Raw genomic sequence first — 25,858 nt, 5'->3', positions numbered from 1 at the left:
CATCACCTAGCTGAATTTAATGACCAGCAGACTAATGTAGAATTAAATGAAGATATCCTTAGGAAAAGCGAGTTTAACTATACGAGAATTGCAACAACACATTAAAGACTTACGAACAACCTCTGCCAATACAGTACTTTTAACACTACACAGCGTAGTCACAAGTAAATAGACACCACCTTTTCAGAAAAAATTAAATTTTTCAGTCATATTCACATGAATTGGTATATTTATAATTTAATTAATATCTAGTAGATCTTCCTTTCGCTTCGTGGAGTTCGTTGATCCTTTGGGGCATCGTGAGAATTATCTCGTCAATTTTAGATTGTGGGATTTTCGCTCAGTTTTGTTTCAAAAGTTGGAGTAGATCGCTCTTCGAAGTTGGTTTTTTGGTTGTTTCTTGACTTGCCGGTCGAGTATGGCCCAGAGGTTTTCGATGGGGTTCATGTCAGGAGATTGGCTCGGCCAGGGTAACTTCTGGATACCATTTTCTTCCTGCAACTTTTGGGTGTTTCCAATATTTCGACGTATTTCGCAAAATTTATGTTGCCAACGCACTCCACTAAGCTCGATCTCCCACCAACCCAAACAGCTCCATAAACCATCACGCTGAAAGCACCATGCTTCACAGTTGGCTGCAATCTGTTGAGCCAAAACTCTTGGTGAGGCATTCTCCAGACCCATATCCTTCCACTGTCCGAAAATTGAGCGAATCTTGATTCGTCTGAGAACAATACGGTCTTCCAAAAGTCCAGAGGCGTGGTCATTATATCACTTGCCCACTTCTTTCGTCTGACTATGTTGGCAGGTCTTAAGAAGGGCTTTTGTCTAGCTGCTCTGCAACGATAACCCAATCTGTGGAACAGATTTCTGGCTCATCCCACCAACTTTGGCCACTTCTGCAGTCGTTAATCTGGGATCCATTTCGATGCTCCTCTTGACAGCCCTTTTTGTCCTCTCCGATGGACCAGGACGACCCGGAAGCTGCCCAGTTGTTTCCTTTCCATGTTTCCTGAACAGCATAATGATTCTGTTGACTGTCGAAAGCGGGATTCCCAAATGTGCCACTGACTTATTCCACCATCTGCTTGATCAGCTATCCTTCCTCTAACAAAATCTGATAATTGGAGAGAACATTGAGGTCTAGGCATGTTGTAGCACAAGATAATTAGTGTGCGGACCATTTCCATTTATATAGTGCTCTGTGAACACAAATTAGTTAGTATAAATCAGTTAAATGGCGAAAAATTAGGTGTCTATTTACTTGTGACCACTCAGTGTATGTAATAGTTTTGCTATTAAGTATACTGTTGCACAGGGCCAGAAAAGTTATATTGATCCATGGAAAATGTTAAGAATGGACGGATTATTTGTATTAGGTGGAAGGAGAAAGCAGAATCGAAATAAAGACATGTCGCATTCTGAAACTACTGAAGTAATAGAACTGAACGATCTCAAATTGGAAAAATAGGAAGTAGCTTAATTACATTAGATGACGACAAAATTTATTAACTTAAATATCAATCCATGAGGGTGGCAAATTTTTAAAGAAAAACGATCTATTAGGAGTGAAAATTATTAGGCTAAATCAACAGGAGTAGAAATTTCCAATAAACCAATTGTATTAAATTAAAACCGTACCGAAGAAATTTACCGAGAAGAAGCGAAATGTGCCTATAAAAGGCTAGTAGCCCCAGTAATACGTTGTGATTATCACATGGAACCAGACCAACATTGTACCGCCTGGAAGGTCACTGCTATTTACAGTTGGATGTGCACTAGCCCCCACTTTCAACCACCAACTAGACATGTATCAGAGCAAATCGAGCAGGAACAGGAAGAAAACCTGCATGAAGAAACACAAGAAATTAAACCATATATTGTAACTGTCACATAGTGAAAAGTTCTAAAATTATAGTAATTTTGTTTTTTGTTTATTTCTTTTCGTTTGTTAATGTAATCAATTTTTACTTATGTACAAGCATGTTTAATTATTTGTAAGCCAGGTAGAAATTTATATAAATTATGGGTTGTTTGATGTATATTATCTATCACCCCGACTTTTGTAATTGAGTAATCGTAATAAGAATTTATTTAGGTTGGACTGGATGAATTAATTGTTGTTGTTGTTTTTACATGAATTTTTATTTTCTTTACGTTATTTTTAGGTGACAACATATATATTGGTATATGTTATATCTATATTAATTTAAATAACTCATGATTAGTTAGAAGATTATACGGTTCATTGTTAGTAATAGGAGGAATCTTATGTAAACTGAGTGGGATGTCAAAACTGGTTTACCTTAATTAAATATTATTAGAACTACAAGCGAGAGTAGAAACATGGAGGTACCGTGGTGAATGTTTTATATCAAAGGAGGGAGGGGTGAAGCACACTAAAATAATTAAATAGTTCAACTATACTTTCTCACGGGCTAACTTCAGTCTTTGAGCTTATGTTTCAGCTTTCTTTCTCACAAGCTGAACTTCCACACATGCTTCGACCAAGCTAAACTATGGACTTGGGACATGTTGCAAAATAATAGTTGTGAAATGCTAACAAAGGACCAAAGTTGAACAAAGCTGTCAAGAATAATGGAGAGGATTCTCATGTAAAGTGATTCTAACTAGACGGATACGCAAGTTTAAACAATTATGTTCAGGGATGTGAAATATAATCTGGTACCACTTTGTTCAAAAGATGTTTATTCAAGACAGATTATAGAGGATGAAAAACTGTATACCCAGGCAACCTTTTATGTTATTTGAGGTCCAGCCCTTGGTCACTGGACACCAATCACTAAAGGAAGACAAGCCCACTCTAATTGCTGGACCCATCACCTCGAAGTCTGACCCCATGAGTATGAATGGATTATGCTGCCAAATCATATAAAAATTTATGTCTATGTACCAAAAGTGTGGTTGTCCCTAACATCAGGGTTGTTCCCGGCCTCGAGGTTGCTCCAGTTCTTTTACCTAAGTTCTCGAGATTTACAGTAAGAAAATGGCAGTTTATCAACACGTACAAGACTTGCAATACACTAACTCCATGTAAGTTTTAATTGCTACACTCCTTTCACTAATAATATTGCCAGGTGGAAATATGGGGTATTAAGCAAAAGTCGTTAAAGTTAAATAAGTAAGGGTGAAAGGGTAGAAACACTATGGATCTAATATAAGTATGTAATCAATGGTATTGTTTTTCATTCATTATAAGCCTCCATATCTTTATGTTAATAAAGTGTATATCTTTTGGTGTAGAATTGGACTCAGTATCAATTATTCCTTGCTTTACTTGTAAATTTCCAAGAATTCTTTGACTTGTGTACCCACTCGCAACTACGTACCTGGGTTTTTAGATACATCTATTGTAATTAGTGTCTTGTCGCCAAAAAAACGCTCTCTCATTCCCACTATAGAGCAACCTGGTACAAATGATGGCAGACAGTCTTTGCTTTTTCCTAGCTAGTGCTTAACGTTGAAGTTTTGTTCTCTCGAGACTGAAGATTGCCAAAACAGGCCTTTATTGTAGATGTATTAGAAGAGAATTGGAATAAGAAAGTGTGCCAGGTTTACCAAACTTAATTTGCTTTCCTTGTCCACTGGACAGTGTCACCTCATGACCTCTTTTCCCAAACACCATTATCATAAATGAACCTCATGTGTACTTCTTTGTCTCCTGAAGATGATGGATTATTTTGTTCACCGAAACATGTAGAGTATGTTTCTTTTTTATTCTTGCACAAATAAAATTGCTGTGCACATGGAAAAGTTGGTGTCCTTTTATATATTTATTGAATATTTTATATATTTAATTGAGGGCTACTAACTATTCCTAATTTTAAAATTTCAGACTAGAGAGGAAGAGCTAATCAACAACACCCACTACAAGCTCTTGGGCTACCTTTTACCAACATAGTGGGATTGGCCATCACATTATGATGCACCACAACAGAAAAGGCCTGTTTGTTGATGGGATTCGACCCTGTGACCCACAGATTGTGAATTGAGTTCCCTTACCACCAGGCCATGCAAAACCACTACAAAAATATCAAAGGGGGAAAGTGACTAGAACAAGACAATTTTAGTAACCCTGATTGTCTTGCCACTATGATAGTGGAATAATTAAAGAATGAATAATTTAGAAAAATTACATGTTACTATAGAATGTAGGAGACCATGGTATGCCTGCATACCACATGCGATTAATCTTGCTATTTAAAGCTTGTTTCGATTTTTTGTAGACATTTTCGAGCTACTCCCTGTTTAATTTGAATGATATCTTCAGGTAAAACAATCTGGGATTAAGTTACTTTTTTAACAATAAAATGTTCTACATGAAAATATACGCAAAGTTGTACAAAACCCATAACAAGCTGAAAAATTACCAATACCATTCTACAGGCCTCTCCCCACAAATTTTCATAGGAGTAATTGATTAAAAATTGTCCTTAGATTTTATGTGATAAAGTTGCTAAAGATTCTTGTTACATTATGTGATAGATCCATATACAAGGTTTGGTTTTTGAATTTCGCACAAAGCTACACGAGGGCTATCTGAGCTAGCCATCCCTAATTTAACAGTGAAAGACTAGAGGGAAGGCAGCTAGTCATCACCATACACCACCAACTCTTGGGCTACTCTTTTACCAACGAGTAATGGGATTGACCATCACATTATAACATCCCCACAGCTGAAAGGGTGAGCATGTTTGGTGGGACAGGGATTCAAACCCGTGACCCGCACAATATGAGTCGAACGCTCTAACCACCTGGCCCTCCATATATATAAAGCACAAAAACCTGTTTCTGTCTGTTTGTTTATTACCTAACTACTCATAAGTCGCTAGGCCAATCTCAACCAAACTTTATGGGTTGATAGTTTGGAACAAGGGGCATGTTAATGGATGGCTTATAATCTCCTCCACCCCCTTATTGTATTTATTTAGCATTTATTATCTTTGGCGTCAGTTAACGTAAACTACATTCATAGATGGCATCACAACCTTACACCGAAAAGAAAACTCTATTACGTTTTCTATAATGTGGCCGATGATCGTCAATTAATTAATCACGCGAAGCCAAAGTGAACACATGTAACCTTAGTTCCACAGTTTCACCATTACCTCAAAGAGATCACATGTTGCTTCCCACCTCGACTGCAATTGTAAGTAAATGGTATAATATACAATGCCTTGCAAAAGACTTCACCCCCTGTGCTGGTAATCAATCTCAAGTTATTTTCTTTTGAAAGACACAACTCAAATGGTCAAAAGGTACATTGTTAATCACTTTAGTGATATAATACAAATAAATCTTGAAAACACGTTGCAAAAGTCTTCACCACCTAACATGAATATGCAATTAATATTTGGTTGAAGCTCCTTTGGCAGCAATGATAGACGAAAGTCGTTTTGGATAACCCTCCACAAGCTTTGCACAGTATGTTGGAGATATATTTGCCCATTCCTGCTTGCAGATATCCTCCAGTTCTTGTAACTTGGAAGGATGTCTTTGATGCACAGCAATTTTCAAATCTCTTCACAAATTTTTGAGTAGATTTAGGTCTGGGCTTTCGCTTGGCCAGTCCAGGACTTTAATTATGTTTCTCCAAAATCATTCTTGGGTTACCTTTGATCTGTGTTTGGGATTATTGTCCTGTTAAACGTTTTTCAGCTGACTTCTTCAGGTTTACCTCCAACATCTGTGTATATTTTGCACCGTCCATGATCCTTTGAATGCATACAAATTCTCCAGTGCCAGCTGCAGAAAACATACCCACAGCATTATGAACCCACCACCATGCTTGATAGTTGGAACTGTATTTGCGGGGCATGAGCAGTTTTGGGTTTTCACCATACATACCATTTGTCCTTTAACCCAAAAAGTTATATCTTGGTCTCATCTGACCACAGAACTTTCTGCCACATTGTTGTAGGGTTATTGAAATATTTACGGACATAAGTCATTCGCGATCTAAGATACATCTTCCTCAGTAGTGGTTTATTTCTTGCCACCCTACCATACAAGCCTATTTTGTGTAAGGTACATGATATTGTCGAGGAATGTACAGTAACTCCAGCTGCTGCTATTGAAGTCTGCATCTCCTTCAGTGTCACTGTTGGCTTGACAGTCACTTCGCTGACAATTTTGTTCTGCGTGTTCGAGTGCAGACTTTCTTAGGGCAACCTGATCTTGGCAAGGTTGAGGTAGTGTGACACACTTCATTTCTTCACAATCGATTTTACAGTACTTAATGGCAAGAACATTTGAAATTGATTTACAGCCTTCTCCAGAATTGTCCTTCTGCACAATCTTCTCTCTTAGATCTGTAGAGCATTTATTATCTTTGACTTTAGTTAACGTTAACTACTAATGGTTGGAGACGGCCTAAATGGGTAATGAAGAAAAACTTTAATACAAGTTTAACATAACAGCAAATGTACAACGTTTGGACAATGTTTTGTCATCATCAGGTAACTACATTCACAGATGGCGCCACGTCCTTACACACACACACAAATTAATTTTCTATAACACAACATACACACAGTGTGGACATTGTTTCACGTGATTAATTAATGACGGTCATTGGCAGCAGAAGTGTCTTACGGGCCAAAATCGAAATGGCTCTTCATATCAGCCATATTGTGGCTGCTGGAGTAGAAACTTGAACTAATTATATGTATTATTGCAATAGTGGCAGTTATTTTTTCAATACATTCCTGCAAAAATAATGCTAGTGCGCACTCTGAGATATATGACGTTTATGTGCTCTCCACGAAGGACATCCAGAGTTGGGTCTAATAATGGTTGGAGACGGCTTGAATGGGTAATGAAGAAAAACTTTAATATAAGTTTAACATAACAGCAAATGTACAACGTTTCGACAAGGTTTTGTCATCATCAGATACCTGATAATGCTTTAAACTACATGGCATAAATAGATATTCAACTGACATGCTATTAGCTACATTTATCACAGTTAATCAACAATTATTGGTAATTAACATTTAACAATAATTAAACCCATTTCAATAATAATTATGGTATTACCAAATGTTTACTGTGTATTGATATTTAGTCATTTATTACTACTGACATTACCTTCTGTTATTAATTACATTATCCAAATAGAAATATATCAATTGGACATCCTTATAAAGAAATATATTTAATTCTTGCAAAGTATTAACTGAATGTCAATTGAAAATGGAATTAATTATTTTCAAATATCCAATGAATATCTCTGCCATGCAATTTAAAGCATTACAAAAAATTGTTCTACATTTCTTTGTGGTGTGCATTTCTAAGTGGACTGAGTGGAACTCTATCCAAGTTAACAAATGTTTTACAATTCTTGAAATTATTGTTTTGGATGTTTATACTGAAATAAAGAGCTTATTATTTATATTGGGCATTATATAGTCATATATGCTAACTGACAGATATATTTATAACAGGAAAGGCTTTAATTGGGTATTTGCAGACAATTAGACTGGCAAGGAACATACAGGCTATATAATGCAAGTATGATATGACCATGCTTTCGTACAGACTGATCTTGGAATGTACACCATCTCTTTCCTGAAAACTGCACAATTTGGAGAATACATAAACTCCATTACATTAAACTCAATCAAATATTTATGTTTTACACCTGGAATCTACACATGTATGAACTATGAAAAGTGGCTAGTTATAACCATATACACACAAAACACCATGTATATTTTACTTTGGTGAAAAGTTACATTTTAAATTTCTTGACAGCTTCTTGTATATGTCAAAGTATTATTTGGCATCAGTTAGCTATAAACAGAATAATGTGGCAGAAAAAAAAAAGCTTCTGAATTACTCTCATTCCATAAATGTTTTAGAAACTGGTAATGGTGTGATTTAAATCATTTGTTTAAAGTTGCAAATAATTTCAAAAAACACAAATGATTATTTTTATTACAACCCAAAAATAAAAACAATGTTACAAGCTCTATAAAAGTAAGCACGTAATTATTCAAATAGAAAAAAAATATTAATGTATTAAACTTTTACCAAAAAATTTATACCCTTTTTAATGTTTTAGTGTGAAATCATATAGATACGTATATATATGTAACATTAAAATAACTTCATCTAAAACAGTTATCGTGAAAGAAGTTCTGAACATTATTCATTTTAGAAACAAGCACCAGTTTATAGAATTCACAAAATAAATAATTTTCTGGAAAATTCAATACATTTGACAAATGAAAGAAATAAGAAAAACTAATACACAAATTTCTTATGATAAACAAAATAATAATAATATAAAAGCTAAAAATTTGCATAAGCTGACTGATGGGTTTTAATGGTCTCTACTTAAAATATTACTTCTATGAAGGAACAATTTAAATTGCAGAACACTACAAATTTTTGCTTTTCACTCACCAACTGTTAAACTACACCATTTAATCTTATATGTATAGATCTCATTAACATTATTATATCTATATAAATCTACCACTTTTTCAATATGATTTGCCTTTTAGATCAATAATACATTTCATTACGTGTCACATCAACTAATGAAAACTTGGTACATATTATATTTGAACTTAAACATAACACCTATGTATGAGCCTCATCTGTTGAAAAGTTAAAAATACTAGTGTTCAGGCCCAAATGCATGTAAAACAAGTAGATGTATAATTTTTAAAGGAATGTATTTCCTAACATTGGTATTTAATACAAGAAGATAACGTTTGTTAGCAGCATCCATATCTATTTAATCAAGTAACAATAAAACAGCAGCCATGATTTCAGCATAGAATATATAGTATATCAATCATCAGATTAGTAAAATGTAACTAGACACACTTAATTACACGAGGAGTCACTTGCAATTATTCTACTTGAAAGTCATAAAATAACGTGGTTCCCGATGGTGCTATCAAAACAGAATTATTAACTTCAAATATATCAGCTTCTCATATACCTTATATATTGGTGGTTTTTGGAAACGTTTTGCCAGTACTGAAAATTTCCAAACATCAAAAAATATACCCCCTCTCCAATTTTGCTAACATACCATTAATTATCACCAGTAACAGGCACTTTGAGTATAAAACAAAAAACATTAGTCAATCTAAGTACACTTATATTTCTTTTATGAAGCTTTTCCATACTAGTTCATTCTGGCCCAAACCATCAGTATGGACTTAACTATTGAGATCTCCCACCCATACATATCATATTTATATATTTTACTCAAAATTGCAAAATAAAAGTTTAATGTTTTTCCCATAGATTTAAATGGTACAAAGGCAAATATCTGAAGGCTCTGCTGTGGTTTATTGAATACAAAAAAACCTGAAAAATAAATGTATTAGTTTTTTATTCTTCTTTTTGCCTGCTCAAGGTTTGATTACTTAAATTAACATAGTAGAACCTCCACATTAAAGGCACCCTTCCAACTGTGTCAAAAGCCCCCAATAGCAAAGTGTCCTTAATATATTAAAAATTAGCAATGCAAAGCTGAATTTCATAGTGACTGTACAAAATTTATGAAATTTAAAGTCCCCCATTTTGTTTGGTGTATGATGATATGGATGTTCATGAGTTGCACATTGCCATGACATGGAGTGTTGTCAACAGGAGGTCTCAGGGGGTAAATTAGATGTGCCCTTTTTCTTTATTATTGGTCAAAAAGTTTCCAAGTACTTCTCTTCAGAGTTTGAACTGCTAAACATTTCACATTTATTTTCTATGTTTATTTTACTGTCAAAATTAAGTAGATATCTGCTGAAAATAAAGCAACAAATCACCACTTGTGTCATTAGATTGTTTAAGTGACACCTTAATACAGTACTTTCAAGAGCAAAAAAGCAAGTGCATAGAAATAAGCCGATCTGAGAATATGATGTGCAATTTATCAGCTTATGTATCCTACAGTGTTTACAATGAGAATTTTCCAGAGTAATAAAAAGATTGCACTTTGAACCTGTGAAAATGTTTATTACAGTATATGGTTCAGAGCCAGTCTAATAAACATCGCAAATGTTTGAATACTGGTCATCATTTTGGGATGTTTGGAATTTAGCAGTACACCATATAGACATACAAAGATAACTGCCTGTTTTATTGAGTGCTCGTTTAGAGAATGAGACTAAAGACACTGCCCTTAATCCGGAATATCGAGGTGCCCTTTATTGAAGGATTTATTTTGGTTACAAATAGTAGAAAAAGAGAAAGAGACTGAAAAGAACTGCCCTTAATGCTGCAGTGCCCATTTTTCGAGGTTCTACAATTTTTATGAAACATAATTTATTCAAACAAAAATTATTTCATTAAACTGACTTATTTCTGCAGGTTATTAGAATCTTGGAAATTGAATCAAACTAGAGAGCCCAAAAACTTTATTTCTAGAAGAATCAAGTTGATGACACCTGTGAAAGAGTATTTTGGATTTCCAGAGAATAATGATTATGATTGTCTTTATTCAAATTAAAATGGTTATTTCAAGCTTAATTTTTAGTTTGACTCCTGATATAAGAAAACATGTTTAATGATGCACTTTTTCCTAAATTTCCCCAAAGAAACTATTTCTCTCTAATTCAGAGCTTTTTCTGCATCTTCAAGAACAATTTTAGCTGTTTGATAATCTTCTTGCTCTGAAAGTTCAGCTTCTGCTTCCTGAAAAAATGATTTTTTTGAGAACTTCACAAGTTTTATAATTTTAAGGATTTTTCAACAATAATTTTGCAAAATGTCTTCTTTAACAATAGACATGTTGACTTAAAGAGGAGAATCTGAGGAAAATTGAAGGTTGCCAAATATATCCCCTATAAAATTTTCTTGAATCTGCATTGATCTGATCTCTAATCTACAACTTAAGTTAAAACAAATAGTTTATAAACTGTTAAATAACAATACACTTTCAAATTTCATATACTACACAGTAAACTGACATGTAAATGCACTCTGATTTGTATGATTATGTATTAGAAATTTAAAACTCATACACAGAGCTGAGCTTAGTTTTGCTTTATGTTATTTTTATAAGTCCAGTGATTAAATAGAATTTAGCCTGACTTATACTATTAGACAGTGGTCAAATTGTTACAAAAAAAATAAAAATGAGGGAATTTAAACCAGCAAGTTAATCTACCATAAAAACACTATAATTGATATGTATAACTACAGACTTTATAGATATTTGATTTAAGGAAAATAAAACAAACAAAAAACCTACCAGTATAGACTTCAGCTCTGTGTAAGCTATATTCAGTCTCTTTCGACAGTCTGGTGCCATCATCAGTGATTCTTGTAACACTTCCTCCTGAAATTTAGATACAATGTTATGATTTGAGTAAAATGTGGTACAAGGTTTTTTTTACAATCAACTTTGTTACGTTAATTCATGTAGCACTGACAGCAACCTTCTCATCAAGTTTCTCTTACTATTTTAATGAAATTGGAAAAATTGCTACAAACTGTTACATGTATATTTTCCAACATATCTGCAAAGTTCAAGAAGGTCTTCAATATATTCTCCATCTTTTTCAAATTATGAGTACATATGGACAATAAACAGCTACATTCTGTTATATGTATATTTTTCTGAAAGCTCCATCTTTTTCTTATTGTAAGTACATATGGACAATAAACAGCTACATACTGTTATATGTATATTTTTCTGAAAGCTCTATCTTTTTCTTATTGTAAGTACATATGGACAATAAACAGCTACATACTGTTATATGTATATTTTTCTGAAAGCTCCATCTTTTTCTTATTGTAAGTACATATGGACAATAAACAGCTACATACTATTATATGTATATTTTTCTGAAAGCTCCATCTTTTTCTTATTGTAAGTACATATGGACAATACATCAGTATTTAACACGTTAGCTGTTGCAATTCTTGGCATCATATATGGCAAGTGTTTATAAGAGTTTTAATGCAATATTTTTGTGTTTTCAATATAAACAATAGCAATGATAACAAACCAAAAACATGTAATCAACACATTTTTCTTTTTTGATACACATGCACATCCTCAGCAATAAATGTGTAAACTAGTTACACTAAATGCAACATAGCTTAGGGTTTTTCTATAACAATTAAAGTATATACAAGTATATAATTTTGAGGAATATAAATTGTGGTTCTCTCTATAACAAAAACATAAAAAAAAATCCTGTATTAGTTTCCAAAGTGAAAAATAAATTTACAAACCTATACTATGGGTAAATTTATATATTTATATGTATACTCTAAAACAACTTACACAAATGCAAAAATCTCTATCAGTACTTCACTGTATTACAAATGTACATTTACTTTCATAAAGATTTTTCAGTTAAAAACAATTTATCATGGGATGCAAGGTGATTGGTTGAGATGTATCTAGAAAAGAATGGGAATATTTTTAATAATGAATTTATAGCCCATCCATGAAGATCTTTATTGATCAATTACTCAATGTTTTCTTTAGAATTCTGATATGGTGAAAAATGTAAATAATATCCAAATCAATGAATAGCATCAGGATTTACTTTAAGAGGAAGCACATCAATTTCAATGTGATGGTGAGTGAACATTTTATAAAATGATTTATGTCAACAATGCCACTCTAATGAGAACACATTTACCAAATACTAAGGAATGCCCTAAACAGTCTTTATGCAATCTTTACTAACTTTTCAGTTACATACCCCTATTACTTTGAATATGTTCTTAACTCTCTCCATACGGGGTTGGTCCAAGGGACTGACCACAGGACCATTTTTCTTGTATATACTATAACTTTTAATACAGTGTGTACCTTCACCAAATTTGACAGACTTTTAGTACACACTCCAAGTATTTTGTACATAAAAAATCAGTTTTTTTAAATGAAGTATTTTTACTAAAGATTTGTCCGTGATGATATAAAGTATTTGTTTTGAATAGTCCATGTGCAAAGTGATTTTAATGTTAAGTTTAAAAATACATTTTCACTCTAAAACCTCGTAAATACATTTCAAATGTTTGTTTTCATTAAAACTATTTCATTGCCCTTTGAACCATGTCTAATTACTATTCATGCGATTATACATTGTAAAGCACTTGGCAAACATGGAGGTCACATTACGAATTACATTACCCACGAGATGCTTACGTGCGTGTTTCATGAAACTTTTTTATTATTATTATTTATTTTACCTAATCTAACCTTAATGAACCTAAAGAGTTTCCTATTTTTACATTTTAGTTACTTTTATAATAATAATAAATAAAGAAGAAAAAACAAGAAATAAAGTACTTACTTGAATCTTTTTTTCTTGCTGTCAATTGTTGTCATTTAACCCTACTTTTTTATACTAATGATAGCATTTTATTTAATTAAATAATGCACCAAAGAATATAGACTAATAACATGCAAAAGTACACAAATTTCCCTATCTCTAACAATATTTCTGGATTTCTAACTGCAACAAGAGCCATTACAAATTCATCCAAGCTAATCGTAATATTCCCGTGGTAATGAAACTTGTACTAACAGTGAAATTGACAATTCTCCGTTCAGAAAACAACATTAGACAATATGTAATTTGATAGATGAAAACCTTGGTTTTCTATTAGTTATAGATAATATAAAATTAAACATAAGAGAGAACTATTAACAAATCCTGAAAGAGAGGATGTGACAGGTGGGTGTGGCAAGAGGGGTCTGATTTTCTATTTGATAACTCTATAAACAAACAAAATAGAAGGCTATAAAAATTATGGTTTGAGCAATGAGGATTTTATAGTAAGTAATTTACTTTTACTTTCGTACTTATTGGAGGGTGGTGGATAAACTATAGCAGAGAAGACACATAGAAAAAATGTGTCATGTGTCACACTAGGGGAAATTCAGGATTTTTTAAAATATTGCTGTATAAAATTAAGAACTTAAAACTTATATACTATTAAAATATGCATTATTAGCTAAGGTTTTATGCTATACTAATTGGAATAACAAACAAAAAGTAGATTAATAAACTTTTGAATGTCACTAAAACCTTGTGATATGTGCAGTAAAGCATGCCTGTAACAATAGGGTTAAATAAAAAATATTAGTTAGTATTTTCAATTTTCAGTTCTCATATGACCTAAAAAAAATATGAAAAGCATTGTAATTCATTTTTATCTGTAAATATTGAAGAAAAAATAATCCAAGTAAAAAAAAGCATAACACAATGAATCTTCTCAAAATTTCAAAGCTGCAAATTCATATAAATATCAGATATTGTAGCTCCATAATAAGTTCTTCTGAAGTTTCAAACTATTTCATACAGTACTTCTTGTTCACAATGCAATAAAACAAAGCATGCAACAAATGAGTTAAACTGTTGCACCTGGGTCTGATAGTTAAACCATTTACATTTTGTTTCATGTGTTCATGAATACTAAAAGGTGCAATAAAAATTTATAATGTTATGATTATACCTATACCCTCTTACTTTTGTTCTTTAATAAAGAAGTTGCAAGTACTAAATAGAGTTGGGTGATTAATTCAATGCAACTGATCAACAACAAGCACTGATACATTGGTTAGTGTCAGGTAAGATAATAAAATTAATATTACATTTAAGTTGGTTAACATAAAAACAATAAAAAATCTAAATTAATGTTCTGATTACTTTAAGTTCCATTTTATTGTAAGCTGTATTTTCAATGTCATAATTTTGTTTGCTAGAAAGAGCAGCTAACCATGATGATGTAATAACTGAGAAGCTGCATTCAATATCTATATGAGGGTACATTATTCAAAAATGAGTAGTCAGTGAGTTTTACAAGTTCAGTGTTACAGGTGAGAGTTATTGCACCTATTCAGTTACTTGAACAATTATCAAGAAAATTCTGTAATTAAGTTTATTTGAGAGTTAGGTATACTCAGAACAACATATTGACACCTGAAACACAACTAAGAGTTCTAAAGTGCTAATGTCCATCCAATCCGTTTTTATGGTTCCAAATGTTGGACAATATCAACAACATTGAAGAAATGTGGTTCCTAAGATGAATGCTTAAAATATCATGGAACACACAAACGAGTAATTTAAGTTGTTCTAAAAGAGGCCAAGACAAAACGAATGTTGTGGGAAAACAACAAAAAAACAATGGAGTTTTATAGGACATATCATGAGAAAAAGGAGAGATTGAAAACATCATTATGAGAGGAAAAATCCCACAAAAGTAAAGTAAAGGAAGACAAAGACAGATGTTGCTACCAACAATTAACAAAGAACTAGGAATTACCACTATATAAGTGATAAGATCAACTGGAGATAGGGATCAGTGGAATATCATGCTCACCAATGTCCAAGATGGACATGGTACCTAGAGAGAGAGGGGGGTATACTTACAATTAACCAAGAAAATTTCTGTTAAATGTTATTAGTGTATTAGGACTATGGTAGTTACAGTAGTATCTGTTGAACAGTTTTGTATTTGAAATTAGGCATACAGGCAAAAATGGTTCTAACAAATGTTAAAGAAGAAATAAATTAATTTGTCATTGTTACATGGATTGGATATCTTGCATTATTTTTACCAAATAATCAAAAAAAAAACACCCAATGATAGAAAATGTTACAACAATGATGTCAGAAGTAGGACTTTGTTGAAACAAAACAGAACTTTGACAACCTGAACTGTTAAAGATGATGACAACACAAGCAAAAAAAAGAGAGAAATCGAAACCTTGTTTAAAATGATGAACCAGTTAAAAGAAAGATGCATTATATGAAGAATATTAAAATCAAAATATGACTGAAGGTAAGATCAATGAAGCTATTAATTACAAGACAACATAGAGAGATTGTAACAACAAAATCAAAGAGAAAATTACAAAATGAAATCAACGACAGAATAAAACATTTGGAAAAAAGAACTGGTAAATGCAAAGATCAAGCTAGCCACATCTCATGCTATATCTAAGAATTTCAAACTAAATCATCATTTACTACAAAATATAGAAAAAGAGACTTATTTGGTCTGCAAAATTTACCACAATTGATGTGCCATTTGTTACTGCAGGACCTTGCTGGACTAATCCAGCCATGCCACTACCAATTCTAGTTCCAGAACTTAGTTGGTCAGTCCTACAACATTGCCCCTTGGATTGTGATAAAGAGGTATCATAGGAGGCATACCAAACTCAGTTTGAAATGATTTCCAGGATGAACAGGTAGAATAGTGAAGAACATGCTATTCATCTTGCTAGCCATTTAAATTTACCATATTTAATGACATTAAGTAACCTTCAGGAGGAGAGCCGTAATAACTATCAAGCTTTGGTAGCTGCTTCAACCAACAGGTTCAGCATGATACACCACAAAGAGTATATTTAAAGCAAAGTTCTGAAACAGGATGCAAAGGAAAGAAGAGGCATTAATCCAACTTGTAGAAGATTTGGAAAAGCTTGCCATATTATCTTACCAAGATGCTCCACGTGAACTGATGGCTTTGTTGACACACGACCAATTTATAGTTGCCATAACAATAACAGAGGATATGAAAATTAGCAAAGTAGGTGTACATCTTTAGAGGAATTTCTCCAGTTTGTGATGGAGTTTGAATCCATTAAAGTCCTAGATAAACAACTAATGACACTATCTAGAAGTTATGGGATCACTATATCAAATAGTATTGAAACATCAACTTCCATCGATGATAGTCTACAAGAACTAAAAGGATTAGTCAGATATCTAGTTATACAGAATGTGAAGAGAATAATAACTCCTCTCAATGAATGTCAGAAAAAGTGATGTTATAAGGTTGGGAAACAAATGTTAATAAACCACAGAAATAATACCCAAAGAACAAGTTTGAGCTCAATCAAATCAAAGGAACAAAAAAGGGATAACCAGACATAAAAAACAAAAATTGGCTAGCTGTATGTGGCAAAGGTCAGCTGAGATTTTTCCATTTGCACCAAACAAGATAAGAAGTTCATTATTTAGAGAAACCAGTCTATCAGTCCATAGGTTTATTGATGAGAAACCTTGAAATATATGGATTGACCCTGATTCTACAGCTATAACAGTATGACCAGATTCAGTAATGACAGTTTGGAAATTGCCTCAAGTATGTCATGAAGGATTAATGGTTGAAAGAACTCTCAATGGATCTGAAGAATAAAAACAACATCATTAGGACCATAAAATATTTGATGTCAAATTCTTACACAAAGAAGTTTACCACCTCACTTGCAAGAGCTATATGGAGTTCTTATTGCTGATCAATGCCAAAAATTATGTGAGTTGCTCATAGAGTGGACCTCATAACTTAGGCCAAACAAACATCTCAAAATATTGATTATGGAGAGGCAGATCAAATACATCAGATAGCCAGATGACTCACACTTACAAAAAAGTTGAGGCTTTCAAAGAAACAGAAATCATGAAGAACAAGGAGTGATAGCACTGGGTATTAGTACATGGACACCATCTACTGTAATTTTGAGGAAGATGGATGGTTCCACAAAGTTTTGTACGGACTAATGGAAGGTGAATAAAGTTACAAAGAAGGATACCAAATCACTGCCATGAAATGAGTATTTTGGATGCTTTATCTTGATCAAAACAGTTTTCAACATTGGATCTAAAGAGTGGATACTGGCAAGTGCAAATTCACAAGGCAGGTAGAGAGAAGACAACCTTTACTGAATGAACTTGATTATGTTACCATTTAGATTACATAAAGCACCTGTAACATCTCTCTCTCTGCACTACACTGGAATGTTGTACTTATCAACATAATTACACATGGAGAAACTTTTGATGATGATTATGATGGGCTAACAAAAACTTGAGTGGTTGAGAAAAGAGAACCTTAAGTTGTTTCAGAATATTTTACCTCAAAATACATATATCCTTCCAAATCATAAACATCTCAAATTATGATGCAGAAATGTTACATGGATTTGGTATTCATAATTTAAAAAATCTGCATTACCTGTTTTCTAATATCATATTCATCTTTACCCTCAGCTTTCATCTTCTCTAATTTATTTCTCTCTTGTTCAGCTTCCTTCTCATACATTCCTTTCTCCTTGGATAATCTAAAGGCAAAATATAAGTTCTTAATCAACATGTAAAAATTTAATGTAATGTATTAGAAAACAGTAATTTGTAACATTACTGTGGATGTTTTTCATGTGTAACAAAATTCACAATACATTTTAATATTTATATATTTTACAAGAAACACAAAAATAAGGTAATCATTTAAAAATAATAAGAATTCATATCTTAATCAAACCAATATTTCCAAATTTCTGAATATGTAGAAATGCACAGGATTAAGAAATATATTCGCTTACTGTTGTAAGGTAATATTCTACTTACTTGTAAACAAGAATAACTGGGCTATTGTTAAGTAGACACGTATGTTCATGAGCTATGATAATAGTTCCAAAAGCATGATTTGGTTGTGATCTTTGCTTATACAGAGGTTAAGTTATCAAAGCCTCACACAGCTCATTTCACTATGTCAAGTCACCATCTATCTGATGACAGTGCATCTTCCCAATAGCACTTCGGGATAGTTTGATTTGCAAAAGGCTGTCATGTCCAAAGTGCAACACTCTCCTCTGATGGCATTCCATTATCTACCTAATGTATGAGAACAACAGCTTGCCATTTCCAATTTCAAAAGTTGATTGTACAGAAATCAACAGGCAGCTTGACTAGTATGTTTTTGTATGAAATAACACAAACACTCATTTCATTCTCCAGCTGCTTGATGTATGAGACGGTAAAACAGATATGTTGCTAAAGAAACTTGCGTACATGTAACTTGCATCACTCTTCAGGATGGATATCTTAATTGTTACATACTGTTACTTGGGCCATTTGGACAGTTTTTGCCACTGATCCTTGTGTTTGTGGATTCTTAACTGTTATAACATGCTGCACTCTGATTACCATACCTGGATTACAAAGTGCGCAAGTCTCCTTTCTGGCTAGTCCAATTTCATCCCTTTTCTCCTGTTTTTTAATGCTAATATGTAAGAGGTACTGCCATCTTGGAAATTCAAAACCTCCAACCTAAACATCTGTGTGATCCAAGTGTTTCAATATTTAACACTGTAAAGGGCTGTTTTATACCATTCCAAAAATAATCAATTTTCAGTGGCATCACACTATCTATGAAATGCCAAACAATGTCAAATGTAGTTCTGATATGTTTCATTACACTACAATTTTATATCAGCTGTGACTGTCGTGTCATTGCTGATTTGCATATTCAAACTCACTTTAATATATGTACTTAACCTTCAGTATGAAGATGTAAAAAAAATCTGCACATAACTTCATTAACAGTAACTGTTACTGATTCTATACAATGAACAAAGTCAACAACTTGTATTTTCAGTGCCAACCAGTTACCCATGAACAAACATTTTCTACCACTGTATGCCCTTCTTCAGAAAGCTTCAGGTAAAAATACAATCTCAAAAGTTTTAATTCCAGATGATAAATGAAGAAACTTTTCTGAATGGTTTAAAATTACTGTTACGACAGCAGAAGTCACGTGACGCTGGTAACATGTTATGAGATTCTCGAAAGATCGTGACTTTTCCTGGCAACTCTAGTCTTTTCTAGGCACCCTCTATTTCAGTATATAAGCCTGGCAAATAATTGCAGATATAGATGAGAGATAGAGACAGATAATTGAGTCAAGTGAGCGGTAGTGACGGTAATATAAAGTGTGTGTTTTGTTATCGAGATTGTAAATGTATTGACTGTGGAAATTCTGTGTATTATAAAGTTGTATCGAGAAATAACTAGTTTTAGTTAAGAAAGGACCTGTATCACTGAAGTTTCTCGGAAAGAATTTCTATGGGAAATTAACAAACGAACAGAGACATAACATTATAAAAAACTAAGATGAAACTAATACAAAAGCAATATAGATTAAAAGTAAGAAACAAAAACACCAAAAAAGGCCTTCTAAGTCTTTTACACTAAATTATAAAAAATAAATTATTTTAGACAAAAAATAGGAATTATAGTTGAAGGAATAACAATTATGAGCATACAAGGCTCCTATGTGTTACTGAGGATAATGGTTTAACCACCATTTAAGATTCATACTTACAGAATTTAAAACTGGCACTCGGCAATTTTGCTGAGAGCAGACAAAATTTTGCTAGTTACTTTTATACAACAGTCTTCTGTATGGCAGATTACTTAAATATATATACCATTCAAAAATTCATGATTTTCAGCCTTACATAAATAACTTAAAGGGTGAAGGAAATGTTTAGTGAGATATTATTTTTACACTGTACATCTCACAAACCCAGCTATCTAAATGACAAAACAGCTGCATGCTTCAGCAACAGTACTTACAAATCTGTATTAGATAAAATGGAGGTCAAAACTCAGATTGCAAAATTGATGACAGTACCAACTGTTCAGTTATGAATAAAATGATCATGTATATATCAAAGGTGAAACTAAGACTAAATATGTTTCTTAAACATCCTTAACAAGAGCCAATTTTGTCACTGTTGAGGTTGTAACATTTGATGTCTTGATTAATAAATTGAGCCTGGAAAATAATCAGCCATCCAAAAAACTGTGGACAAGCCAATGATGGTACATCAACCATGTGTTGCGTATCTGCTTGTTTGTTAATTTCCTGTAGAAATTATTTCCGAAGAACTTCAGCAATACAAGTCCTTTCTTGATTAAACCAGTTTATTCTTTCTTGATACAACCTTGTAATACACAGAATTTCCAATCAGTATGTTAAGCTTAACTACTTTTTTTATAGCACAAGCTATAAATCAAAGTGATTCACACACTTTACTTACAGTTCCTACTATTCGCTCAACTCAATTATCTATGTCTTCAATCTATCTGCCTATCGTGCTGGTTTTTTTTGCCAGGCTTATATATTAAAAAGAAGGCATCTCGATTGCACTTGGGCCTTCATGATCCTTTGAGAAACTACAGAGCACATGCTCCCAGCGTTGCGTGACTTCCACTGTTGTAACACATGGTTGACATTTGTGAAGGAGAAGTTGCAAGGTTGAAACAGCATCAACCAAATCATCAATACTTTACTGTCATGTAACGAACATGCTCATGGTATTGTACAGTTTGTAAAAATCTTAATAGGTCTATTTTATTTACAGTTTCTTCAAATAGTCTTTAAATATATATGTATATTTATCTTGTGAGAAATGTATTTATTTTTAAAACAATTTAGGTGCAATTTTTAAATACCTGCTCTGATTAGTACATTTCAATACTGTTGTAACTTATAAATATTTGTTGGACAGGCATGTATGCTTTGTACCATAGAAGTGGACCACTTGAAAGCAAGCTTGTAAAACCAAAGGTATCAGCAAGCTTTGGTATCATTTTTTGGCAAAAGGTGCCTGCCAAGATACATTTCTAATTTTGATTTGAAACTAATTCTAACCTGTTTGCTTCATGTTTATAATAGATTGAAAACAATGTTGTTCATATTGAGGTGCTTTACCTCATAAATTCAGATTCTTCATGTATTTCAAATATTTAAATTTCCATGTTTGTGATGTTATTTAAGGTAAATGGTTTTATAATCATCTCATAATTAGAGACATAAAAGTTGATCTTAGCCTGAAAATTTAATTTCATGTACCTGTGAAAATTAAAAAGTGAAAGATTAAGTGGGTTTCTGCACCTGCTACAGGATACTGTGGATGTGCTGGCTCGTCTAACATTCTCTAAAGAATAACCATTACCTCAATGATGCCGTAACTTCAAGTAAAAAGTTCATACAAATCTTTAGTTGTTTACAAGGAAAGGTATATTTGTGGTTTCATGAAAAGTCAATCTAGTATATTTATATATATTGCTTTTGATAATTGTTGTTGTGGTTTATAAACTAGTTTTCCTTTCTACTTAAAGCTCAACTTCACCTTTGCTTTCCAATAACCCCACGGAGATTGTGGGTGGCTTTTGTGTAACGTGGCATTTTCACACACACAGTAGTCCCTCTTAGGTACAAACGACCTATCTGCCAGGATAAAAAAAGTCGTTATTCAAAGGATCAATAACCAGATCATGAACGACTAAGTTCAAGATGTGCCAGTCACTATTGCCAAGGCTTAAGCATAATGGTTTATATACTGTATAGGTAGTCAGATGACATAGCAAATTGGTATTATAATAATAATATTTATGATGGATAACAGTTCAATAAATATAACTTAAAATTGTTTTGTTTGTGTTTTATGTAAATTAATTTATTCATCAATCATATTTATTTCATAAAACATCACATCTTTATTCCATACATGTAAAATGACAAATTGACACCAAATTTATTTCAATAAAAAAATTGTCCATCTTTTTTGTTTTGCACATCTAACAGAGTCACTCTGAATGTTCATGAGTTTGGCAGACATGGTATTGAGAAGCATTTTGTTGTTTGTTTTCAGCACATAGTCTCGAATTTCTTCTAAGTATCTGACTGCCGTTGCTGCGAAGATCACTGGTTTGGTTTCCAGTTCATTATCATCTTCAGTTGTTGGGTCAGAGTTTTTAGTTTTCTTTAATGCATCATCACACAAGACAAACTCTTCCTATGATGTTCCCTGCAGTAACATCTTCTGGTGTATCTGGAAATGTCTGGTTTATGAACCCTCAGTGTGTGAAACACTTCTGAATCATTTCTTGTTGGACCAAATTACAGGCAAGTTTCAACCAGTATATTGCATTGAGTATGATGACTTGACCGGCAAAATTGCTGGGATTCTGTGCCTCGGACTTCTTCAGAAGTATGTGACAGAAATATTTTGCAATAAGTTGATTTCACAGTCTTTATGATGCCACCATCACATGGTTGCAAGCACAACAATGTTCTTGGTGACAGGAACACGAGCTTGACATTTGAATGCTTCATAAGTGGGTATGTGGAACATTTATTGACAAATGTCAGAATTGATCAGTTTTGTAGCTTCATTTTGTTGTTGATTTTCTTCAACCAATAGCTGTAGATGGCTAACATCATCCAAGCTTTCTTGTTTGCATCGTACATCACTGATAATGTTGATGTCTGAAATCCCCCAAAACATCGAGAAATTGCAGACTGCCCGATGACGAGAGGAGTCAACCCCCTCCAGCTGCACTGCAGCCTAACAACACTTCAATTCTTTCCTTTGAGCTTTTGTCACCATCACACATGTTGCCTTTGATAACTTGAGGCCAACTTGGAAAGGCATAGAAAAATAGGCCAGTTTCGTCACCATTTAAAATGTTGTGGTGAAGTCATCTAGCCCAAGTTCAACTGACAACACTAAAGCATTTTCTTGGATCAACTTTCAAGAAACACGAATGTTCTTAGCTCTAGTGTTACAGAACCAATCAAATGCTAGCTTGTTAAGTTCATGATTTGCAGTTTTATGCAATTTGGTGACTTTCATGTTTGAGTTAGGACTGCTTTCCCATACATCCATGATTTTAACTTTATCACTAACAATTATTTGAATTTGCATTTCGCCAACCTGCATTTCAGCAGCAATTATTTGGCACCCTTTTCATACTTTGTGATGACTTTGACCTTTTCATGTAGAGTCGAGTGTTTACATTTTCTCGAGGAATTGTGAGACAGCATGCACATGCTAAAGAAATAGAGATTGAATATACTGAGTTCAAGCTGTGTTGTAATTACCCAGATGGTTATTTCCAAATTTCCTGGCACTAATTGATTTCTTCACGATGCTGTCATCCTATTATGCTGATCCAGAGTAACATTTCTAGGTCATGAAGCAAGTGAAGAATAATTGGTGTTCATGTCTTAAAGATCAGGGACTTAATAATCAAATGATAATTTTCTTGAATAGGTCAGGATTTGAGTAATTTAACCCAGTTCCTGCCATAATGTGGCTCTAGTCTCTAGCTCCAGATCTAGGTGGCCACACTGTGCTAGCTAACAACAAAAGAATTTTGCTACAACATTTGAACCAGTAGTACAATCCATGCAGGTGAAATGCTTTCAGATTTGCTACACATTTACCACACAGGGCACATTTATCAGAAGTTTTGTTGTTATTGCATTTAGCTTCCTGGTCTTGTTTTCTTTAGTATGTGTCACTGGATGCAGCAATGAGTCCAGGTTGAGCTGCCAACTATCTGTGCATTTTTCTCATTCATGTGTTTTTGTCAGAGCTCTGTCCGTAGCTAGCTTCTAAATGAAATGCCTCCTACTGATATTTTCTCCAATGCATTCCTTGTATAAAACAAAGGAACTGATGTCTGCCAGGTTCAGGACATTGTAAATTATGGCAACTGGTTACCTGTAAGAACCAACTAGCACTGACTATTGCTGTGCCACCTGGTCTGTAGCATCCAAGAAAAACACAGTCTCCAGTTTTTTCTTTTCATCAGTCCCAAAGCCAACTGATGTGTGAAGAGAGCTGAAAATGAAAACATTCTTCTCTATTTGCACTCGTAAACAGTCACTGTGTTTCTAAACCGTACTGGAGTACAGCCAAGGTTGCAAGTTCTACACACACATGGTGGACACTCTTCTTGTTTTTTTTTCACTGTTCCAGCAACGTTGGTCTCTCTTGTTTTTTTTCTACACCTCTTTTACCAATTCCAGTGAATAAAAAAAGTATTTGTACTCCTATTTCTCCCTTTTCTCAGGTACAGTGCAATCAGTCTGAGTAGTACACTATCAGCCAGTCAAGTTTCATCTTTGTCTATGTAGAGGAAACCATTCATAATGTAACTTTTTGCAGCATCCACTGCCAAATAAAACTTTATTTCAAATTTGTCTGGCTTGTTTGTCATGTATTGGAAAGGAATGACACATTGTGCAAACCAAAAGTTCCCCTTTACCACCATAGGCTTTACAAACATACAGTACTGCAGTAAACACATGTAATTTTTCTCCAGATATTTCTCAGTAATCATCATTCTGCAGCCTGTGTGCTTCTACTTGAGTATATCATTGAATGTAGTGTAACATTTCATATTAATCAACAAATGAAAAACACTGAGAGGGTCATCAATGTTGCATTTTACATACTGCATGAGACCTGAAATTTTTGTCAAAAATTTTGGTAAGCCTGTCTTTCTACAGCCTCAACAATGAGATTTACAATTTCCCAAATAATTCCATCCTTCCCATTTTCCTGAATGCCTGTTTGTGCTGTTGATGCAGCTGGAGTTGCTGTACTTGGCACTGCAGAGGATTCCCAAAGACTGCTACAACCTTGTCTGTATCTGGAAAACTGTTGTTAGAATAGTGGCATTGTTCTCACTTCCTCTTACAGCGCTGTCTGTTTCACTAGTACAGGACTCATTGCATTCATGCTAATTCACATTTTCTCAATCACAGTGATTTTCTGACAAACTTGTGAGCATCTCAATTACATGCATTTTCTCTGAGCTTCTTTTGAATTTCAGGTAAGTGACTGTCAGTGTCTCTGTTACTATATATGCTCAAGTTGCCAGACAACCAGGCACCACTTCTCTCAATAACTGAAAGGACTATAAGTAGGCTATGCTGAGAGGTACTCAAATCTACTTTTTTGAGTATAATTGAAGCCATTTATAATTTCTTTGCTCATTCAACAACTCGATGGGATGAACTGCAGCAGGAGCTTAGGATCCCTGTCAAGTGTGAATCAGAAACACAGTGGAGTGCAAGAGAAAAGGCAGTAAAAGTTGTACATGAAAAACTGGATGAATTACTAGGACTGTTAGAGCAATTAAGTGAGAATGGCAAACATGGACTGAAACAAAATGTGGTGCTCATAATATTCTGCAACGCATGCTTACATTTGATTTTCTTGTACTTTTGCCTTTTTGGAGAAATCTTTTATCATCTA

The 25,858-nt window shown here is 33.5% G+C and overlaps 1 protein-coding gene across 2 annotated transcripts in view; it reads right to left on the bottom strand.

Annotated features, from left to right (window-relative positions):
- Positions 1-10,162: 10,162 nt before the first annotated feature.
- LOC106471653 (tubulin-specific chaperone A-like) overlaps positions 10,163-25,858 on the bottom strand; it is a 22,079-nt gene continuing 6,383 nt past the window's right edge. The window contains exons 1-4 of one of the 2 annotated variants that reach the window (XM_013932267.2): positions 21,938-22,031; positions 17,974-18,079; positions 11,234-11,320; positions 10,163-10,674 (exon numbers count right to left, since the gene is read on the bottom strand). In XM_013932267.2, coding sequence (XP_013787721.1) covers positions 10,591-10,674; positions 11,234-11,320; positions 17,974-18,079; positions 21,938-21,993 — 333 coding nt within the window. In that variant the 5' untranslated portion in view covers positions 21,994-22,031 and the 3' untranslated portion in view covers positions 10,163-10,590. Of the gene's footprint in view, positions 10,675-11,233; positions 11,321-17,973; positions 18,080-21,937; positions 22,032-25,858 lie in introns of those variants that run through there. The other variant, XM_013932269.2, reaches the window with a different exon arrangement.

The sequence above is a fragment of the Limulus polyphemus genome, unplaced genomic scaffold (genome assembly GCF_000517525.1).
Source record: "Limulus polyphemus unplaced genomic scaffold, Limulus_polyphemus-2.1.2 Scaffold4764, whole genome shotgun sequence".
Lineage (NCBI taxonomy): Eukaryota > Metazoa > Arthropoda > Merostomata > Xiphosura > Limulidae > Limulus > Limulus polyphemus.
This window is presented reverse-complemented; position numbering and strand designations above follow the sequence as displayed.